General features: G+C 38.2%; 1 protein-coding gene across 2 annotated transcripts in view; it reads right to left on the bottom strand.

Annotated features, from left to right (window-relative positions):
* DNER (delta/notch like EGF repeat containing) overlaps window positions 1-18,120 on the bottom strand; it is a 289,703-nt gene that overhangs the window by 65,505 nt on the left and 206,078 nt on the right. For both annotated transcript variants that reach the window (XM_050964026.1, XM_050964027.1), the window contains exons 6-7: window positions 15,013-15,166; window positions 5,912-6,025 (exon numbers count right to left, since the gene is read on the bottom strand). In XM_050964026.1, coding sequence (XP_050819983.1) covers window positions 5,912-6,025; window positions 15,013-15,166 — 268 coding nt within the window. The remainder of the gene's footprint in view (window positions 1-5,911; window positions 6,026-15,012; window positions 15,167-18,120) is intronic.

Below are 18,120 nucleotides of genomic sequence, written 5' to 3' on the forward strand. Positions count from 1 at the left end.
TAATAAGTATAAAGAACTACCTCTATTCAAACCATTCACTTTCCACTGCCCAAGAAGTTCATCTTTCATACTTTTCACGTCTGATTTCTAAAACACAGGTGTCATTTGTAGAACATAAATGGACCATATTAAAATGATTTCTTATTATTTCCATCCACCTCTTCTTCTGCCATCCATTGCATGCTCTTCTCTTTTTTCCTTTTGTAATGTGGTTATATTTTCCATCTCTCCTGCTCTGTTCATTTTCTACCACATAATACCTCCTGATTCTCCAGTCCTTTAGTTTTTACATGTATACTAACCGCTGGCCTGCCTTCCCCCCACTGTGATGAATTAGCACGTCAGAAAGAAAGGCCTCCTCTCAACATGCAACTACAATTAGGCACAGTGGGAGAAAGGTAGCAGAGCAAAAGCCCAAGCCTATGCTTGAAGCTGATCATATTTTTTAGAAATGAAACACGTCAGGGCACTCTAAAAACAACAGTTCTGCAACTTCCAAGCAGGTATTCTTTGGCTTACTTACAAAAAAAGTCTCCTCCTCAGGATCCCTGCTCCCTAAAAATCTCCAAATAAAAGCTCACAAACTGTCTGAGTGAGAAAGATAAAAATATTGTCTCAATGGAATAAGAAAAAACATGGCCACGTGTTTGGTCAGAGCAGTCAATATTGTATTTTATAAAGTGGCATCTACAAGCTCAGCCTTTATTCTTCCCCTCAAAAACCTGAAATTCCTGTTATTGTTAGTACTGGTATATTGCATTTCCTTGCTATGTTGGACAATATCATAGCTAACATGCTTGGTTGATACTCTGTCTCAGAACAACTGCCTCTACCTTTGCAGAAGGGACCAGATGCAACCTCTGCTGCAGCATTCTCCCTTCCTTGTGGTGGGGACAAAATTAAGAAAGATGGATACTCAACAGCAACATTACTGCAGCAGCAGCTGTGCAGCTGAGGGAAGGGGACAGGCATAGCCAGATACAAGGGCAATCATACATGGAGGACAGCACCTAATTCTGCAAGTTTGGAGGTGTTTTGTCCAGAGAATACCTTATGTAAAAAGGATTAGTAGGCTCGATGTGTAGTCCCAGAAACCTCTCTTCACTAGAGGGGGATGACTCTAGAGAACACAGTGGGTGAATACAGTGCAGTTTTCTGCCTGCCCTCTGGGGTCCCCTTCCAATGGTTTTTCTGCTTGAAGGGGCAATCTAGCGCTGCCCACTGATTGATTCTAATGAAAACATGGTGCACTATAATGCAATTAAACAGCAATGTTTTTTTGAAAAAAGGGAAAATGTTTGTGCTCCAATCGATAATCCATGGATGGCCAAACTTACTGACCCTCTGAGTCGCATACAACAAGAAGATTGTTCAGAAGTTTGAGAGACAGAGCACACCTGTCGGGGCTCGGGGCTTCAGGGCTATAGCCCTTGTTCCCTGCTGAAGCCCCAAGCCTTGGCAGGTGCCTCCCATGGGACTGAAGCCCCAAGACCTCCATCCCTGCTGGCCACAGGGGGTGCACATGGGGTCACGTGCCCCCCACCCTGATTTTTGCCAAGGTTTTCTGGCCCCACTCGGTCACATGGTGCTGCCAGGGCCCCTCCCTGCACAGCAGCTGCTGGAGCTGGCAAGCTAGGAGCTGCGGCCATAGGGAGAGCCAGCAGCAAATAGCTAGGAGCTGCAGGGAGAGCCACTGCTTTTGCTGCTGCCTCTCCCTGCAAGGCTAAAGTAGTGCCCCCTCCCTGCAGCTCCCAGCTGTTTACAGCTGCTTCTCCACAAGGAGAAACACCTGGCAGCTGCAGGGAGGGGCCACTGAGGGTAAGCGGGAGAAGGGGGGGCATGCCTGGTGGGGCACGACTCAAGCTGTTGGGGGAGGGCAAACCTTTAAATTCTGCCTCCCCAGTCTCAGCAGGCACCAGTCATCTCTGGCAGAAGTCCCTAGCCCCACCATCCCACTACAGGGCAGAAGCCCTGAGCTCCATACTACCAATCTGGTAGGTGGAGAATGGGCGGGAGGTGACTCCATGAGCCGCATTTAACTGTGAAAGAGCCACATGTGGCTCACGAGCCATGGTTTGGCCACTCGTGCTATAATCCATAGCAGTAGTAGCAAGTATAACAAATAGAGTAAACACACCATAAAAGTAGCAGATCCTCACCCAATTCCATCCTGATTCTATACAATGGTTGCAAGTCGTAAGGTATTCAGAAACATTTATAAAAATTATGTCATCTATATAGTGTGGCTTATTTTTAAGGGAGGTCAACGTGCTGTGCTGTACTTAATGTATCAGACAGTAGAAATCTGTATGATACTAATTACGTTGGCTAAAATTACAGTAAGAAAATATTTGATTTAAATATTTGTTTTTGCTCATATAGAAAAACTGATCCATGTTTATTCCAATTCTTTATTAGGAAAATAAATGCTAATATCTTTTGATACTAAAATGAAACAATAGAAACTTACTAGTGCGTCAGATGTTCAGCATGAGAATAGGATGGTGTTTCTGTTCATTTCAGCTCAGCTCACTCTGCCTTCAAGAGTATGTGCATGCTCTCTATGGTAATATATGGATATTCTTTATATAATCAAAGTAATGTTTTCCCATAGTCATTTAAATCTGGATGCTAGCCTGGATCAACCCAAATCCCAGTGCACAAATCACTTGCTCTAAAAGTTTTATCTGTATATCTGAGCATATCATATAGTCTCTTATGAATCATAGAAATTACTTTTGAAAAAAGAGAACACACTAGTCATTCATCTACAAATTGGGGCCTTTAACAGAAAGTGGCCATTTCCTGAAGGCTCCAAAGCCTAAAACTCTGCAATATTTCCTATTATCTACTCATCTTAAATCCACAAACATGCTAGAAAAGAGAGGAGGCTGATGGGGAAGCTTTAACAGGCTTCAACATCATTCGTGCCAAGATCTTTGACACAAGATGTCAGGGTTGCTGGGGTCAAGACTTACGTTCATGTGCTCTCTGAACTGACTCCCTGGTTTGTGGGTGTCAGTCTTGGTACAAAATGGACTTTAATTGCATTTAGAGCTCTAATAATCTTTCACATCAGATTATTGCACCCTTCAAGACAACCTGGAGGATGACCAAGAAGGACTTTGCAAAGTCACCGCACACACACTGCCACAGAGTGATGTGTAGCTGCCTGGAGTCCTTTTTAATGTCTTGCCAAGTGAGGTGGTACTCCGTACCAGAGACTTCAGCGCTGAGATGCCTAGGGATCATGGACTAGGAGCACAGCTCAGTCCCCTGCTTTGGTGGTAAAGCTACCCTGTTGGACTTGGAGAAAATGTGGGTCTGCACCAATGCAAGCAGTGCCAACAGCAGCAGAGGTACCCAGTGCCCAAAGACAGCTCAGATGTATGCTTCAAGTAACTCTCCTTCAAAGCACCCTAGGCTGGCCTCTTACCAGGTTTATGGGGGGGTTCTCTGTGGGGAGAAGTCCCTTCAGAAGGGAGCAGAGTGATACTCTGAAACACTTGAGTACCCTGGGTGACATATGAAATCAGATCTGACATCCCCACACAGAAGTGATCCAGAAAAATATCCATTAATAATGTCCACGCAGCACAGACATTTCTCAAAGCTGCTACAAAACAGAAAGACTGGAGCTGAATAGTAGCAAAGGCTTCATCAGAGACGCAAAGCAAGAAGGTGAGGAACCAAAGAAAAAATGCCACAGAAAATTGCATCTAAGTGCCAAAAAGAAAAACAGTAAAGCACTGAGCAAAAATGGCAAAGTGCTAAAAACTACATGAAAGAACTTCGTACTCAAAATAAAACACAGGCCATGGTATCAAAGTTGTTTCAAGTTCTTTGGCAGCTGGAGAATGGTTGCCAATGATGTTCCTGGGCTAGTGGCAGAGAAAGAGCTGCAGAAATAATAATTAAGACCTGACTGTAGCATCAGGTGGACACAGCATGAAGATATCCAAACCCACTGAGGCTGAAAGGAGTAAGTTCAGCTGGAGAGGCACAGGTTCCTGCAGGGATTTTTGGGACATTGCAAGGGCAACGTTAAGCTCAAGGGGCGGTCAGTACAAAACATGTGTGGTGTAAGTGGTTCCACACACCACTGTTACACCTGCTTGTATTGGGGTGTGGCATTGCAAGCACTCCCTGCTTCAATTTACAAGGTGTGACAGCTAATCCCAAATAGGGCGGTGTGCCATAAATTCAGCATACCATCTTTAAATGGTTACATAATCTGGTTGTCCGTGCCTTTAAACAAACAAATGTAAAAAGGCAGATGCTTCACTGCAGCACTTTTAAGCCCAGGACCCAAACTGGCCTTGGAGTGCTGTGTTAGCACAGAAGAGCTCCTCTGTTGTCCCAGTTTCACCCAGCAGACCACTCAGAGGAAGCAGGCAAGCTTTCTTATCTGTCCTGCTGTCTCCCTATTGCCTGTGTCACCTCCAGGAGGACTAAATCTCACTGGTGGCCCAGCCCAAGTGGATTTTCCTTAAGCAGAGGATGTCAGGGTGACGATGTCTTCAGCAAGGGGCTGAGACAGAGCGATAGCCCCCATCACATAGGTGGCTAGTGGCCCCGAGGGGACAAAACTTCCAAGAGCTTTGGGGAGTATCACCCAATCTGTGCTAAGGAACTGATCCAGGACTGCTAATTGATCAGTATTAGCATGCATTTAGTTATATTATACACACGATTGAATGTCACCTTCAAAACTGGCAAAAATTATCTAGCCAATAGATATTTTTCATAATTACTGTTCTTACTGATAAGATTTTCTTTTAGCTAATTATATAAGATACTTGAACAAATTTCATTAAAAAATCAAGCTACGTTTGGCTAAGTCCCAACATCATTGAATTCTGATACTATTTATACAACAAACAATTTTCAAAATTCTTCTAAAATGCAAGGGCTTAGACTGCTGACATAATGTCAATTCAACACAGCCGTTAAGTGGGTCACTCATTAGAGCAACTGACTCCAGAGAAAGAGAAAAGCCAGTCTGAAGCAATTACAAATAATCCTTCGTTGTTAAGCAGGTTCATTTTTCTTCAAGAGACGCAATTATTAATTAGAAACAAGACTTCTACCTAAAAGTAAACTCAACTGTATAAAAGATATATTGGAAGAATAAAAAACAACAACTATAGGTGAATTGGGAGAGAAAATATTATTAGCTCTGGACAACAACCTTAACTATCGTTTGGTACTAATGGCTAATAAAAAACTTTGTAACTGGAAGCTTTCACTACTGATAATTTATGCAACCAGCATTGCAGGTAGCATGATGTTATAAAAAGGATATGCTTTCAACATCACAATGTCCTCATTACTTAGGAGTTAACATTTACAGTGTTTACTGATGACAATGATTTCAAGGCTTTCATATAGTGACAGATAAACCAGTTCAAATAAAAACAGAAGGGCTCAAATCTTTTCAGGGGGTTCAAAATGTTCAGTTGATTAAAAAAGTGTACTCCTATAAACTTTCTATTTTATCTAGGAACAGAAGCAGATATATCAAAATAACATGAAAGGCTGACTTTGCTTTTGCTTTTTCTGAACAAGACAAAAATCAAGAACAACTGTACATTTTGTAAGATTCTTATGTCCTTTTCTCATGAGAGCTCTAGCCTGATTTCCAGATAGGCGAGATTAAAAGAACATGGAAAATACTTTTGTTCAACATATACACTGAAACTTAAATGTGGTTTGGACATCATTAATAATTGTAATGCAAAGATTTCTAATCTGGAACGCTATCCATTTAAGTTGATGTCTTGTCAGATAGAGCTTCCAATATATGTTCATTTAACTAAAAAGTTACAGCATCATAATATATCCCAGATAACAACAACTTTGTTCATGCTGATAAGAGGTATGATTTAAAATGAGAAATTGTTTCTATTACCTTCTGGACATTGACAACTGAATCCACTGATATTGGAAAAGCAGGTACCACCATTTCTGCATGGCTCTTGGCTGCAGTGATCAATCTCTGACTGACATAGTTCTCCAGTGTAACCTATATCATGATTCAAATGTTTTAGAAAGGGTGAAGAAAAATTAAAAGTTTTATTACAAAATTTTCCATTATATCATTTAAATAGCAGTAAGTTAGTTTCCTTGAATAATATTCCCCAGAGATGAGAAACAGTATTCATGACAATCTCTCAATATTCAAATTTTCATTAAAACATTCAAATAATAAGAACCTGAACTTGGATCCAGCAACATAGATCAAAATTCAAATATAGTGATATTATCAAATTGTATTTTACCAACAGCTATATTCTGACTGCATTGGTGTGTATGGGGTTGTGCAACCACAAAGAACTTCAAATAAATTTCAAATTTATTTTGAATCTGAACACAAAAACCCCTAGGGAGATATTAAACAAGAATAGTCATTTTGAATTATTTGCGCATATGTTGAATGACTGTCATTTGTTCCTACTTCTGAGTCTCAGAGAGGACTGTTTATTTTAAGTGAGAGATGTGGGGACACAATCACCATAGCTGTAAATTATGCCAAAAACAAGCTCCTCACAGACTGACAGTTTGCAAGTTCAGTGTGCAGCATGTCTACACAGTGAGGCAATGCGCATTATAAGGGTGTAATTTCTAAAATGTGTGCTAAAGCATTGCACATTAATTGGTCTGTGTAGACCCTGCTGGCACGCACTAGAAGTTCCCTAGTGAGCTTTATTCTAGTGCTGTTTGAAACAGTATTACATTAACGTGCATTAGGGAACTTTTAGAATGCACCAGCAGGGTCTCCATGGACCAATTAATGCAGAACACATTAGTGCATGTTACCCCATGGTGTAGATATACCTATAATGCCAATTGGTTGTTAGCTTGCTTTTTCTCATATGCTTGAAGACCTTATAGTAGGTTCAGAATAATGAACAAACATTGAAATAACAATCTAAGTAATGAAATACTCCTAACTCAAATCCTATCACAAGTAACACACGTTTCTCATTCTATGTTTAAAATTATTTCTTTTGTTTCTACTATTTCTCTAGGGATTTGTGTGTAAAGAGAAAAGTACTGCATGTTACACACCTGGTTGTTACCAAGTATGATCCCACTGAAATACTTAAAGTTAATTGGTAAAAAAAAAAAAAAAGAAAAAAATGTTTATCACCATATATTATCTTTGTCAAACTGTACAATTCCTAGTTATGTCAAATGGAATTTTGTGTATTGATCTAGGGCAATATGTGGTCTTCAGTTTACCACAGAGTAGGGGGAGGAAGTGTAGTCTAATGTCTACAGCATAAGACTGTGAATCAGGAGACTGAGATCTAATCCCCCTTCTACCACTGACTTGGTGTTTTGACACTAGGCAAGTCACTTAAGCCGTCTTGTGTTTCAGTTTCTCCATCTGTAAAATGCTTGCCCATATCTGTAAAGTGATATGAGAGCTACAGCTGAAAAGTGCTCAGGATTAATCATTGTTATCATATGAGAATAAGTACATATACATATAATAAAATATATTTAAATAACTGAGGTACCAATGGGTCTAAACCAGAACAGCATAGTTAAAGTTCCCTGAATTCTAGGGATGTGGATATAGAACCAAATGTGTATTTCACCTTCTACACAGGCATTTCTCTATTACTGGGAAAAACCAAACCATTATATGTCAAGACTCTAGAGAATTTCAGATCCAGATCTGGTTTAGAATTTTATTTATTGGGCCTACCCAGAGCACTAAATGTGAATATCAGTGAACTCTGGAGAAGTTCAGATCTGAATCTGTTTCCAGATACGAGCTTCATGATTTGGGCCTCTCTCTAGTTTGAAAGTTACATTAGCATTAAGTAGCACTGTCTTATCAAACACAACACACTTTATTTTCTATTTTTCCTATCAAACATTTAAAGATTCTTTAAAAATATATACTCAATCATAAATCTAATTCTTTAAAATAGTCAAGGCACCTGAGTCCCCCACATATGGGCAATTCTCTGTCATCTCTCTTCATAATTATGTTTCTAGGCACAGGTACCAATACCATGCTGTGTAATTTTGCAACTAGCATCAGGAATTCTAATAGGACCTGCTTGGACTGTTTTCCTCATGCAGAAAAGATATTCCTTAGTTATTGACTGAATCATTTTTTATATAAAGTGTTTACCATTTAAAAGCTTTCTGGGCAGAATAACACTTAAAATTACATCAACAGGCTTGAATAGGTGTAAGTCAGCATTAAATTTGGCCCAAAGTCGTATAACTGCTAGAATTCTACACCAGATAAGATTTCTAAGATTTTCCTTTTCTCTGCATTTTCTTTGAATTTTTACATGGTACCGTGAGCCAAATTCTGTTCTTTCTTTCTCCAGCATGAATCCAGAATAACTCTTTGTATCTGCATTAACACCACAATTGGCATCTAGGTTCAACAAAGAAACTAAGGAATCTCTCATAGGTGGTCCTTCTAGGTCAGGGCTGGGTTACACAGCAGAGCAGTGAGAGGAAGCTTGCTCTGTCAACTGTTTGTTACTAGGTCCATACTGTGGATGAACAGTAGATTTTAGTATCCACGACTGGCAATGGTGACGAGCACTTAATGAACATAACACTTACAAAAAGACAACAAGCACAAGGAACCACAGAACACTGTTGGCCAAGTAATTTGCTTTTGATATACATATTTTAGAATTTCAAGTTCTCTCTCATGTTCATAGGATTATTTTTCTGAAAGCATAGTGCAATACTGAATATGCTTACTTCATTTTCAGTTATGCCCATCTTCAAAAGTGTAAAATTGTGAAAATAAAAATTATATTGGAATTCACTGTGTAATTGTAAAAACTTTAGTCAAATGAGGGACGTGTAATTGCATGGCTCTGCAACTTGCTAAAATAATCAGCTGGATTTGCTGTGACTGTCATAATAACCTGGAACAAATCACACCATAAAGATAAATTATTGTCTGCTTTATGAAAACAAATATATTCCAACTAATTAACAACTACATTGCTTGTATTCTTCTACTGAAAGAAAATATTCTTTTTGCCTTTAATAGTCAATATTGAGTGCTGCAAATTAAGTTTCCTAAATGAGTCATACTACAAAAAAGCAGCATGTCAGTCAGATACATTTTAAGAATCTCTGTTCCTGTACATTTTGTGATGTTACAAATCTCTGTATCATTTTCTTGTAGCAAGGTCATGGCAACATGGTACTTCACAGATACTGTGGGTCCTGAAAGCTCTCAAAAATAAGGAGTTTATAGTGTATTCTATTTTTCTTTTCCATTTTCTGTATTAGCTTCTAATATGCAGTGAAGGGAATCTGTTGGAATCTTTTCTAAAAGAAATAACATGAACACCACCAGTTTCTACTTTTCATTTCTTGATATACTGACATATAATCTAATAGAAAATCTAGTGAACATTAAGATGAAGCAAGCAGTGACAGTCATGCCAATTACTACAAAAACAGTAGGTTTCAGAAAACAAAAGCAGAAGTTTTCAAGAAAAAAAACACAGAAAAAGCCAAACCCAGCACATTTTAATGTCTGAAGAAATAGGGCTAAATTCTTCAATGGCACAAATGAGTCCTACTCCACTGGCTTCAATGGAGTTGAACCCACTTACCCCATAGCTGAATTTGTCCGATAGAGAATGTGTGAACCTAAGAATGAGAGAGGTGTAAGTCCAAGAAAAGAAGCAGAGTGAAATGAAAAATCTTTGAAAACATGAAACGATAACAAGGCAGGGTAAGAAAAATTATGCAAGACTGAATTGTCATATTTATGGACCCAGCCTTGGTACTAATGAAATCAATGGCAATGTTCCCACTGACTTTAATAGGAACAGAATTTTGACTCATGATGTTGGAAATGCTCTAAAGAAGTGTCTTTTTATCCTCCTTCAACCCCATTTTCAGCCCATTAGAGGCAAATGCAATATATTGCAATACTTCTTTCTGTAAAAAACGCATGCATACTGTACTCTAAGAGATGTTCAATATCTACAGAATAATCCCATTGATTCAGCAACAGTCCATTTTGGATTGTTATTGTGGTGAATCAAAATGACAAACATAGGTACTGGAACTAGGTGTGCTGGCTTGAAGGGATTTCCATTATATACAGGGTTTACAGTTTGGTTCAACAGCTCTCAGCATCCCTACTATAAAAATTGTTAGGGCATCCCTTACCACAAATGAATTTCAAACGCTGATGTGCGGTACGAATGTCCCATCTCAGTGCAGAGAAGGCAGAATAATCCAGTGGCTAGCGTGCTAGCCTAGGATTTGAGAAACCTGGATTAAGTCCCTGCTCCACCATAACCAGAAGGGCACCATAGCATTAGAGAATTGAACTGAAAATGGCTTAAAGTGCATCACAGAGTCTAATATATGATTTTATGGAAGTATGTTTTTATGAAAAATAGGTAAAAATCAAAGTTTAAAATAAAATATATATCCACTCTCATGGGTCAAAATTAATGGATTGGAAATGTGTATGTTTTTTGTTCAGAAACTGGCATGTAAATAGTTTCTTTACCATAATGCTATAGAACTTGATGGTTTCTTTAAAACTTCTTCTCGGGTTAAGGAAGCAGTAGAAAGTGCTGCTCCTAATACATATATATCTTAGTCACAGGGGATTTAGAAATAATGGAGACGTGAAAAGTTCTGGTGCTAGATTTTGGCTGTTCAGCCACTGCCTGAAGGTAAAGGGGAAGCAAAGGTGCCTTGCCCCAGTAGGAGTCTTTGGGAGACATTAAGGGCCAAATGTTTAAAAGGTGCTCTGGCACCTAAAGATGCAGACAGGCACCTTTGAAAATCACACTAACTCCCATTGATTTCCCACTGATTTCAATGGGAGTTAGGTGTTTGAGCACTTTTGAAAATGCCACTAGGTGCCTACCTGAATCTTTACGTGACTTGAAAATGACTCAAGAGTGTCTGGGGACTGCAGACCACAGGGTTCCTACTACATCTTTTGAAAGAGTATATATTGCATGTGCTACCCCTGTGCTGGCTTAGCTCTTCATGGTTTCAGCCTAGTCTTATCCTCCCCTTTCTCTATAGGGAGGTTAGCACTGCTGTCTCTGCTAACCTTATGTACACATTGCACTCAGAGAAGGTTCTTACTTTCTCTCCCAATCCTTGTGCAGAGCAATTAACAATTTGGCTCATTATATGTATATATTGATTCTGTGGTAAAATAAATACACCTAAGAATACAAATTATAAAGTGAGACTACAAGAAACTTAAGAGATGAAGTGTCACTCTTAAACACATGAGCTGAGAATATCAGACAAGCATCATTTAGGGCTGTGGGGAAAACAACGGTGCTATTTAGTGAAAAATTCTGAGGTGGAACAAAACTCAGACCTTCTGAAATTCCTCATGAAAAGAACATGAGAGAAAGTCCCATTCCCCAGAATAGCCTGGTGGTCAGGGCATTCATCTGGAATGTGGGAGGATCCAGGTCCAAATCTCAGTGAGTCAGTCTCTCTCCTCTCATTTTTAGCACAAATTCTGTACTGGACTGGGAAACCTCCAGATGAAATTTTTGACAAAACAAATCCATTTCCGTAGAACATTTTGATAAAATGGCATTTTTTGACCAAAAAAAAGTTCTGTCAAAAAAATTTCAAATGGCCCTAGTAGCAATGATCTTTGGGATGTCATGTGAAGATGTGCCATACACATCTTTCTGTCACTCTACGGGAGCTAGATGCACAATGTCCCTCTTGTCAAAGGAAGATATATTAGCCCTCATGATAATAGCAGAATTCACAAGAGCAAATGTAGCAATTAGTGTGTAGGAAAGGGTAGTGGATTACATGGGGAAAAGTGTTCTATTGGGGAAAAAAACATACTGATAATGCAGCATCTCTCACTTTCCCCAAAGTTTGGACTAATGTCCTGGGACAACAAATAAGATATTCAGTAATGTAAGTCATCAACATTTCCAAAATTTGTGTCTATCCAATTTGCCACTTTTTCAATCTTTCACTCACTTCAAAATTTTCACATACTAAATAATAATGGGTGAAGTGGGTTGGATTAAATAAAAATTGACCTAAAAAAAAATTCAAAACCAAAGATACTTTTCTTCACCTTTTTCTTTAAATGGAGGCAGGGAAGAGTAGTGATCAGCCAGAGAAAGAATCTATGACATTTGGCTAACTTTATAAAAAAATCAGTTTCTAAAACTTCTTAGTTTTGTCTGGGATCAGAAATATCACAAGTAGTATGAAACACACATTATTTGTGAGATTAATGAAACACAGCCCAACTAAAACCAGGATATAATAGAAATCTCATATAGAAACTGTCTTGTGAGCTTCACTATTCAATATCTCAATCAAAAAGATTTAGATTAAGGTTAAAGGATTATATTTCATTAGGAAGTTTGACTAGGGGAGTGGATGATATGGTTAGGCACAATTTCAGGCAAGTTTTGGATGAATATATGAATTTTTGGATACTTCTACAAGCCCAGCCACAGCAAATCTCTGAACCTTTCTAGAGGATGAATGAACAAACCACTACTCAGACAGGTAGTTTCACTGAAGGACTTTGCACATCGCTAAAATGTGGGATCCCTGGAGCAGAATTTGGATTTTTTTTTGCCTTATTAATAGTTAATTTTTGTTTAAGAATTACTACTAATTGCCATTTACAAAATAAGATCACATTAAGGTAATTTAGTCTAATATTAAATCTTAAATAGGAATTTCAGGGTATTTATATGATTATGCCTAAACAGTATATAAAAATACATTTTCAAGTGTCTTCTCCAAGTTATGGACAATTTTATGGTCAATGAAGTCTGAATACATATCATCCACTAGGACCTTAACTGTAGGGATTTTTCAAGTCACTCAATTTCTAGTTCAGTTCCAGTCTAATCTTTCTCTTCTTAACTGTCCTTTGCCGTTAATAGAATTTAAAGTATTACCTAACTATATTTACATATCTTACTCATAAAAGAGACAGTTGGATCCATCTGTATATTTATGAAATATAATGGAGAAGAATATATTTGCATAGGGAGGTCATATCTCATTTCCAGCATGGTTTAAGTAAAAATCCAGGTCATTAAATGAAGCCCATATGCAAATTAGTTTGGGGCTGCACATATAAACTAGTTAAACTAAGCAAAGGGAGAGAGAGATTGGAAGTCCAGAGGCGTAAAAAGCAGATTTAGTTGAGTTCATTATTAAATATTTGAAAGGATTGGACAGATCCTAGGTAGTGGCCAAGGAGATGACGGGTAGGGATGCAAGATAGCTACCTTAAGACATCTTTGTATACCACAATTTCTGGATTGGTACCCTAGAATATGTTAGAGCAGTTAGAAGGTTGCTCTAGCTTAAGCTGGCTGCCAACAGCCCATGTTGCCACTACAAGAGCCTGGGATTAGTGGGGCATACAGATGCCCAGCTCATTTCCCCTACGCTGATTACATAAGAACAGCCATACTAGATCAGACCAAAGGTCCATCTAACCCAGTATTCTGTCTCCGACAGTGGCCAATGCCAGGTGCTTCAGAGGGAATGAACAGAACAGATTGCAGGGTGGAGAGTGATGTCCTATACTGCACTACACCACTGACAGATCCCCTTACAATGAGACAATTCTTCTAGGGCCAACAGTGCTGACTGTAAGGCCACTTTGAATCATCTGTTACTCCTGTCTCAATGTATTGATTATTCCATCTGACTTTCATCATAAGGTTTCAACTATCTTCAGAACTAACTATTAACTTCTATATTATGCACAGTTCTGGGTCTTGATTCTACAAGCACTATATGTGTGGAACTTCCATTGACTGCAAAAGGAATTTCATGATTAGAGGATTTACAGAATATGTTCCATAGTATCAAAAATTCCAACGGATGATCCTTCTGCACTAAATTCTACACTTAGATACTTCTACGCCACAAAACTGATTTTAAAATTTAGCCTACATTTCATAAAACTAACCACTTCTAATATTAATCTCTCCTTCCCCTCTGTTACCTCTTCCTTTTTCAGACAATTCCACTTTCATTCTTCTCAGTATTAGGTGCTCTAAAAAATAATCTGATATATCAACAGCCAACAGATCATTCCTATTTCTTATACAAGAGTTGAAAATGTATTGTAAAATGTTTATAAGAAGTGAAAATAAATTACTGAATGTTGCTGTTAATTTTATTCCAGTCTGCTTTTTATTTAAAACTAATCAAAAGAATTTTGGAAAATGCCTATTGAAGTGGTTTGTCTAAAAACTATGCAATGAACTTAGTGCCTTTGAAATGTCAGACATGAAAGCATTACATTTTCAATCATTCCAATTCTGTAAAAAGGATTTTCCTCCAGCACAGAATAGTAATTACATGAAGTTACCCTCTGGCATTCAACTATGACCATCTTATTTAGTTTAATTTTAATTCTAATTAAGATGCCAATATTCATTTGACCAAGTGTTAAAAAACAAATGCTCATAAAGCAATTTCAAACCAACTTAAAACACATACATTTGATCATTAGCCAAATCATGAATTACTCAATTAAGCTTTTTGCATTTTATAACATTTTTGCAAAATTTTATTTTAAATTAATTGTATAAACAATCCATCAGCTGCACGGTTTGTATAGAAATATCTTCTATTTGACTAGTCTGAGAGGCAAAATGTCTAACACTTAAAGTCAGTAACTCAAAAAGAGAACAATTTCAAGAGTGTACCAAAAAGCAAACAACATGACAGTTTTAGGCAGCAAAGTCTGAGCCTCGATTCTGCAGACTCTTCCTGTTGTGTGTAATTCTTACAACTGTGAGTAGTTTCACTGACTGGGACAATGCTCGCAACAGTAAGACCTACATCTAGTGGTCATTGTAGCACTAGCCCCTATGTTCGTGTATCCTCTTCCCCCTTGCTTCTCTTCCTCTCGCTAAAGATATAGAAAGCACTGTATTGCAAAAGATATGCACAGAATATTAAAACAGAAATATATTATTCAAAGCACCATGTAAAACATACCAGTAAGGCAAGTGCAGGTGAAATTTTTCCCATCATATTTTTGTGTTACATCAGTGCAGGTTCCATTGTTCTGGCAGGGCTGGCTTTGACAGGCGTTAAATTCTTCACAGAAAGCACCCATATATTGATCCTCACAGTCACAGAAAAATATTGCCTACAAACAAACACAATGTATCCATTATTAAGAGATTTCCAAGCTTATTTCTGAGTTGTTAACTTCATTGAGCAAGGGTTAAAAAAAACAGCAGCTAGGAACACGTTATTGTAAAAAATACATCTCTGTAAAGTTATCCCTTAAAATACTGATCCTGCACCCCTTACTCACGCAAAACTCGTAACAATGTTAGTGGGAATTTCCATGGAGTAACGAGATCACAACGCTGGGATCTGAAACTGGGATCAGAACCCTGATAGCCAAGGTAGTTATATATAACAGTAATATATAAGCCACTGTAAAATTTTCTTCTATAGTGTTCCAGTTAACTGCAAGTGTTATTAATTAATGCCCTAAGACACACTATTAAAGTAAGTAATAAGAAGCTCTACTGAACATAATCAACATCGAAGTAATGGGAGATTCACCCATGTATATAAAGGGCAGAGGGAGAGACCCAAAGTCCTGCCTCAGCAGTTTTACAGAAAACCTGGGACAGACTCCCTAGGGAAAGTCTCCTCTTCAATTCTGCCAAAGTTCCAGACAAAAATCTGAAAGCATTCTTCTTCCTAAAGATTCTACTACATCTTCCAAATTTTAATTTATAACAAAAAAGTGCAAAGGACACTATATTTTAAAGACTTAGAAATTCATACTTTAAAACAGACATAACACAATATGACATTCATAATTGTTGTTAGTTATAAAAATTATTAAAATATTTTTGAAAGAAGAATCTATGGAACATTAAGATTACTAGCAAATTAACTAAGGAGAAGGAAACAGAGAGATGTTTGTATTTTATTGTTTTTTCAGTTGTCTTTGCCTTAGATACATGAACAGTTGTGTCCTACACAGAAAAAATCATATTAATAATGTGTGGATTTAAAACATTGCAAAACTCTGTACTCAACAGAAACCAGTAACATTTAAATCTTCTTTAAAGTTAGTGCACATAGATCAACACTGCATATCTCCAAAAACTGGAATGATCTGTATTTTTTGGGACTGCCAAAAGCCTCTGATGAGCAAGTGGTCTGCACATACTTTTACATCCTTCAAAATCTGCAGATCACTGGAACTGAATATGCTCCATGTGAGTGATGGCAAATCTCCAAACATGGCTGTAGTTTGAACAAAAGCAGAGTGATTTGGCCAAAACCACAATTTATGTTACTACCATACGACACAGTAATTTACAATGCAAGTTATGCATACACACAGGTATGTAGCCAGCAGAAATCTATCTAAATACCATTTTTGGCAAGTCCATCACCTGATCCTTGTCATAAAATCATAGACCTGAAAGGGAATTTGAGAGGTCTTCTAGTCCAGTCCTCTGCACTCAAGGCGGGACTAAAGATTATTCAGACCATCCCTGACAGGTGTTTGTCTAACCTGCTCTTAAAAATCTTCAATGAGGGAGATTCCACAACCTCCCTGGGAAATTTATTTCAGTGCTTAACCGCCCTAACAGTTAGGAAGTTTTTTATAACATACAACCTAAAATTCCCTTGCTGCAATTTAAACACGTTGCTTCTTGTCCTATCCTCAGAGGTTAAAGAGAACAATTTTTCTCCCTCCTCCCCGTAACAATCTTTCATGTAGTTGAAACTGCTACGTCCCCTCTCAGTCTACTCTTCTCCAGACTAAACAAACCCAGTTTTTTCAATCTTCCTTCATCAGTTACATTTTCCAGAACCTTAATCATTTTTGTTGTTCTTCTCTGGACTTTATCCACTTTGTTCACATCTTCCTTAAAATGTGGCACCCAGAACTGGACAAAATACTCCAGCTGAGGCCTAATCAGCCCGGGATAGGGCAGAAGAATTATTTCTCGTGTCTTGCTTACAACACTCCTGCTAATACATCCCAAAATGATGTCTGCTTTTTTGCAACAGTGTTACACTGTTAACTCACATAGTTAGCTTGTGATCCACGATTACCTCCAGATCCCTTTCCGCAGCACTCTTTCCTAGGCAGTCATTTCCCAGTTTGTATGTGTGCAGCTGATTGTTCCTTCCTAAGTGGAGTACTTTGCATTTATCCTTATTGACTTTTACCCTATTTACATCGGACCATTTCTCCAGTTTGTCCAGATCATTTTGATTTTTAATCTTATCTTCCAAAGCACTTGCAGCTCCACCCAGCTTGGTATCATCCGCAAACTTTATGAGTGTACTCTCTATGCCATTATCTAAATCATTGATGAAGATCCAGAACCATTCCCTGTAGAATCCCACTCAATATGCCCTTCCCAGCTTGACTGTGAACCATCGATAACTACTCTCTGAGTACAGTTTTCCAACCAGTTATGCATTCACCTTATAGTAACTCCAACTAGGATGTATTTCCCTAGTTTGTTAATGAGAAGGTCATGTGGGACATTATCAAAGCCTTACTGAAGTCAAGGTATACCACATCTACTATCCATAATTTTTTTTTTTTTTTAGTTTCAGATCGTTGAAGATCTCCTGGTTAAGCCAGGGAGGTCTCTTGTCATACTTCCTATCTTTCCTATGCAGTAGGATAATTTGCTCTCATTCCTTAATAATGACTCTGAAAAACTGCCAACTCTCTTGAACTATTTTTTCTCTTAGACTTGCTTACCAAAGGATCTTACCAACCAACTCCCTGAGTTTGCTAACGTCTGCCATCTAGATATCCATTGTCTTTATTGTGCTATTCTCCCTCCCACCATTTCTCAGAACCAGAAACTCTGTTTTTTCATAGACTCATAGACTCTAGGACTGGAAGGGACCTCGAGAGGTCATCGAGTCCAGTCCCCTGCCCTCATGGCAGGACCAAATACTGTCTAGACCATCCCTAATAGACATTTATCTAACCTACTCTTAAATATCTCCAGAGATGGAGATTCCACAACTTCCCTAGGCAATCTATTCCAGTGTTTAACTACCCTGACAGTTAGGAACTTTTTCCTAATGTCCAACCTA

The sequence above is a fragment of the Gopherus flavomarginatus genome, chromosome 8 (genome assembly GCF_025201925.1).
Source record: "Gopherus flavomarginatus isolate rGopFla2 chromosome 8, rGopFla2.mat.asm, whole genome shotgun sequence".
Lineage (NCBI taxonomy): Eukaryota > Metazoa > Chordata > Testudines > Testudinidae > Gopherus > Gopherus flavomarginatus.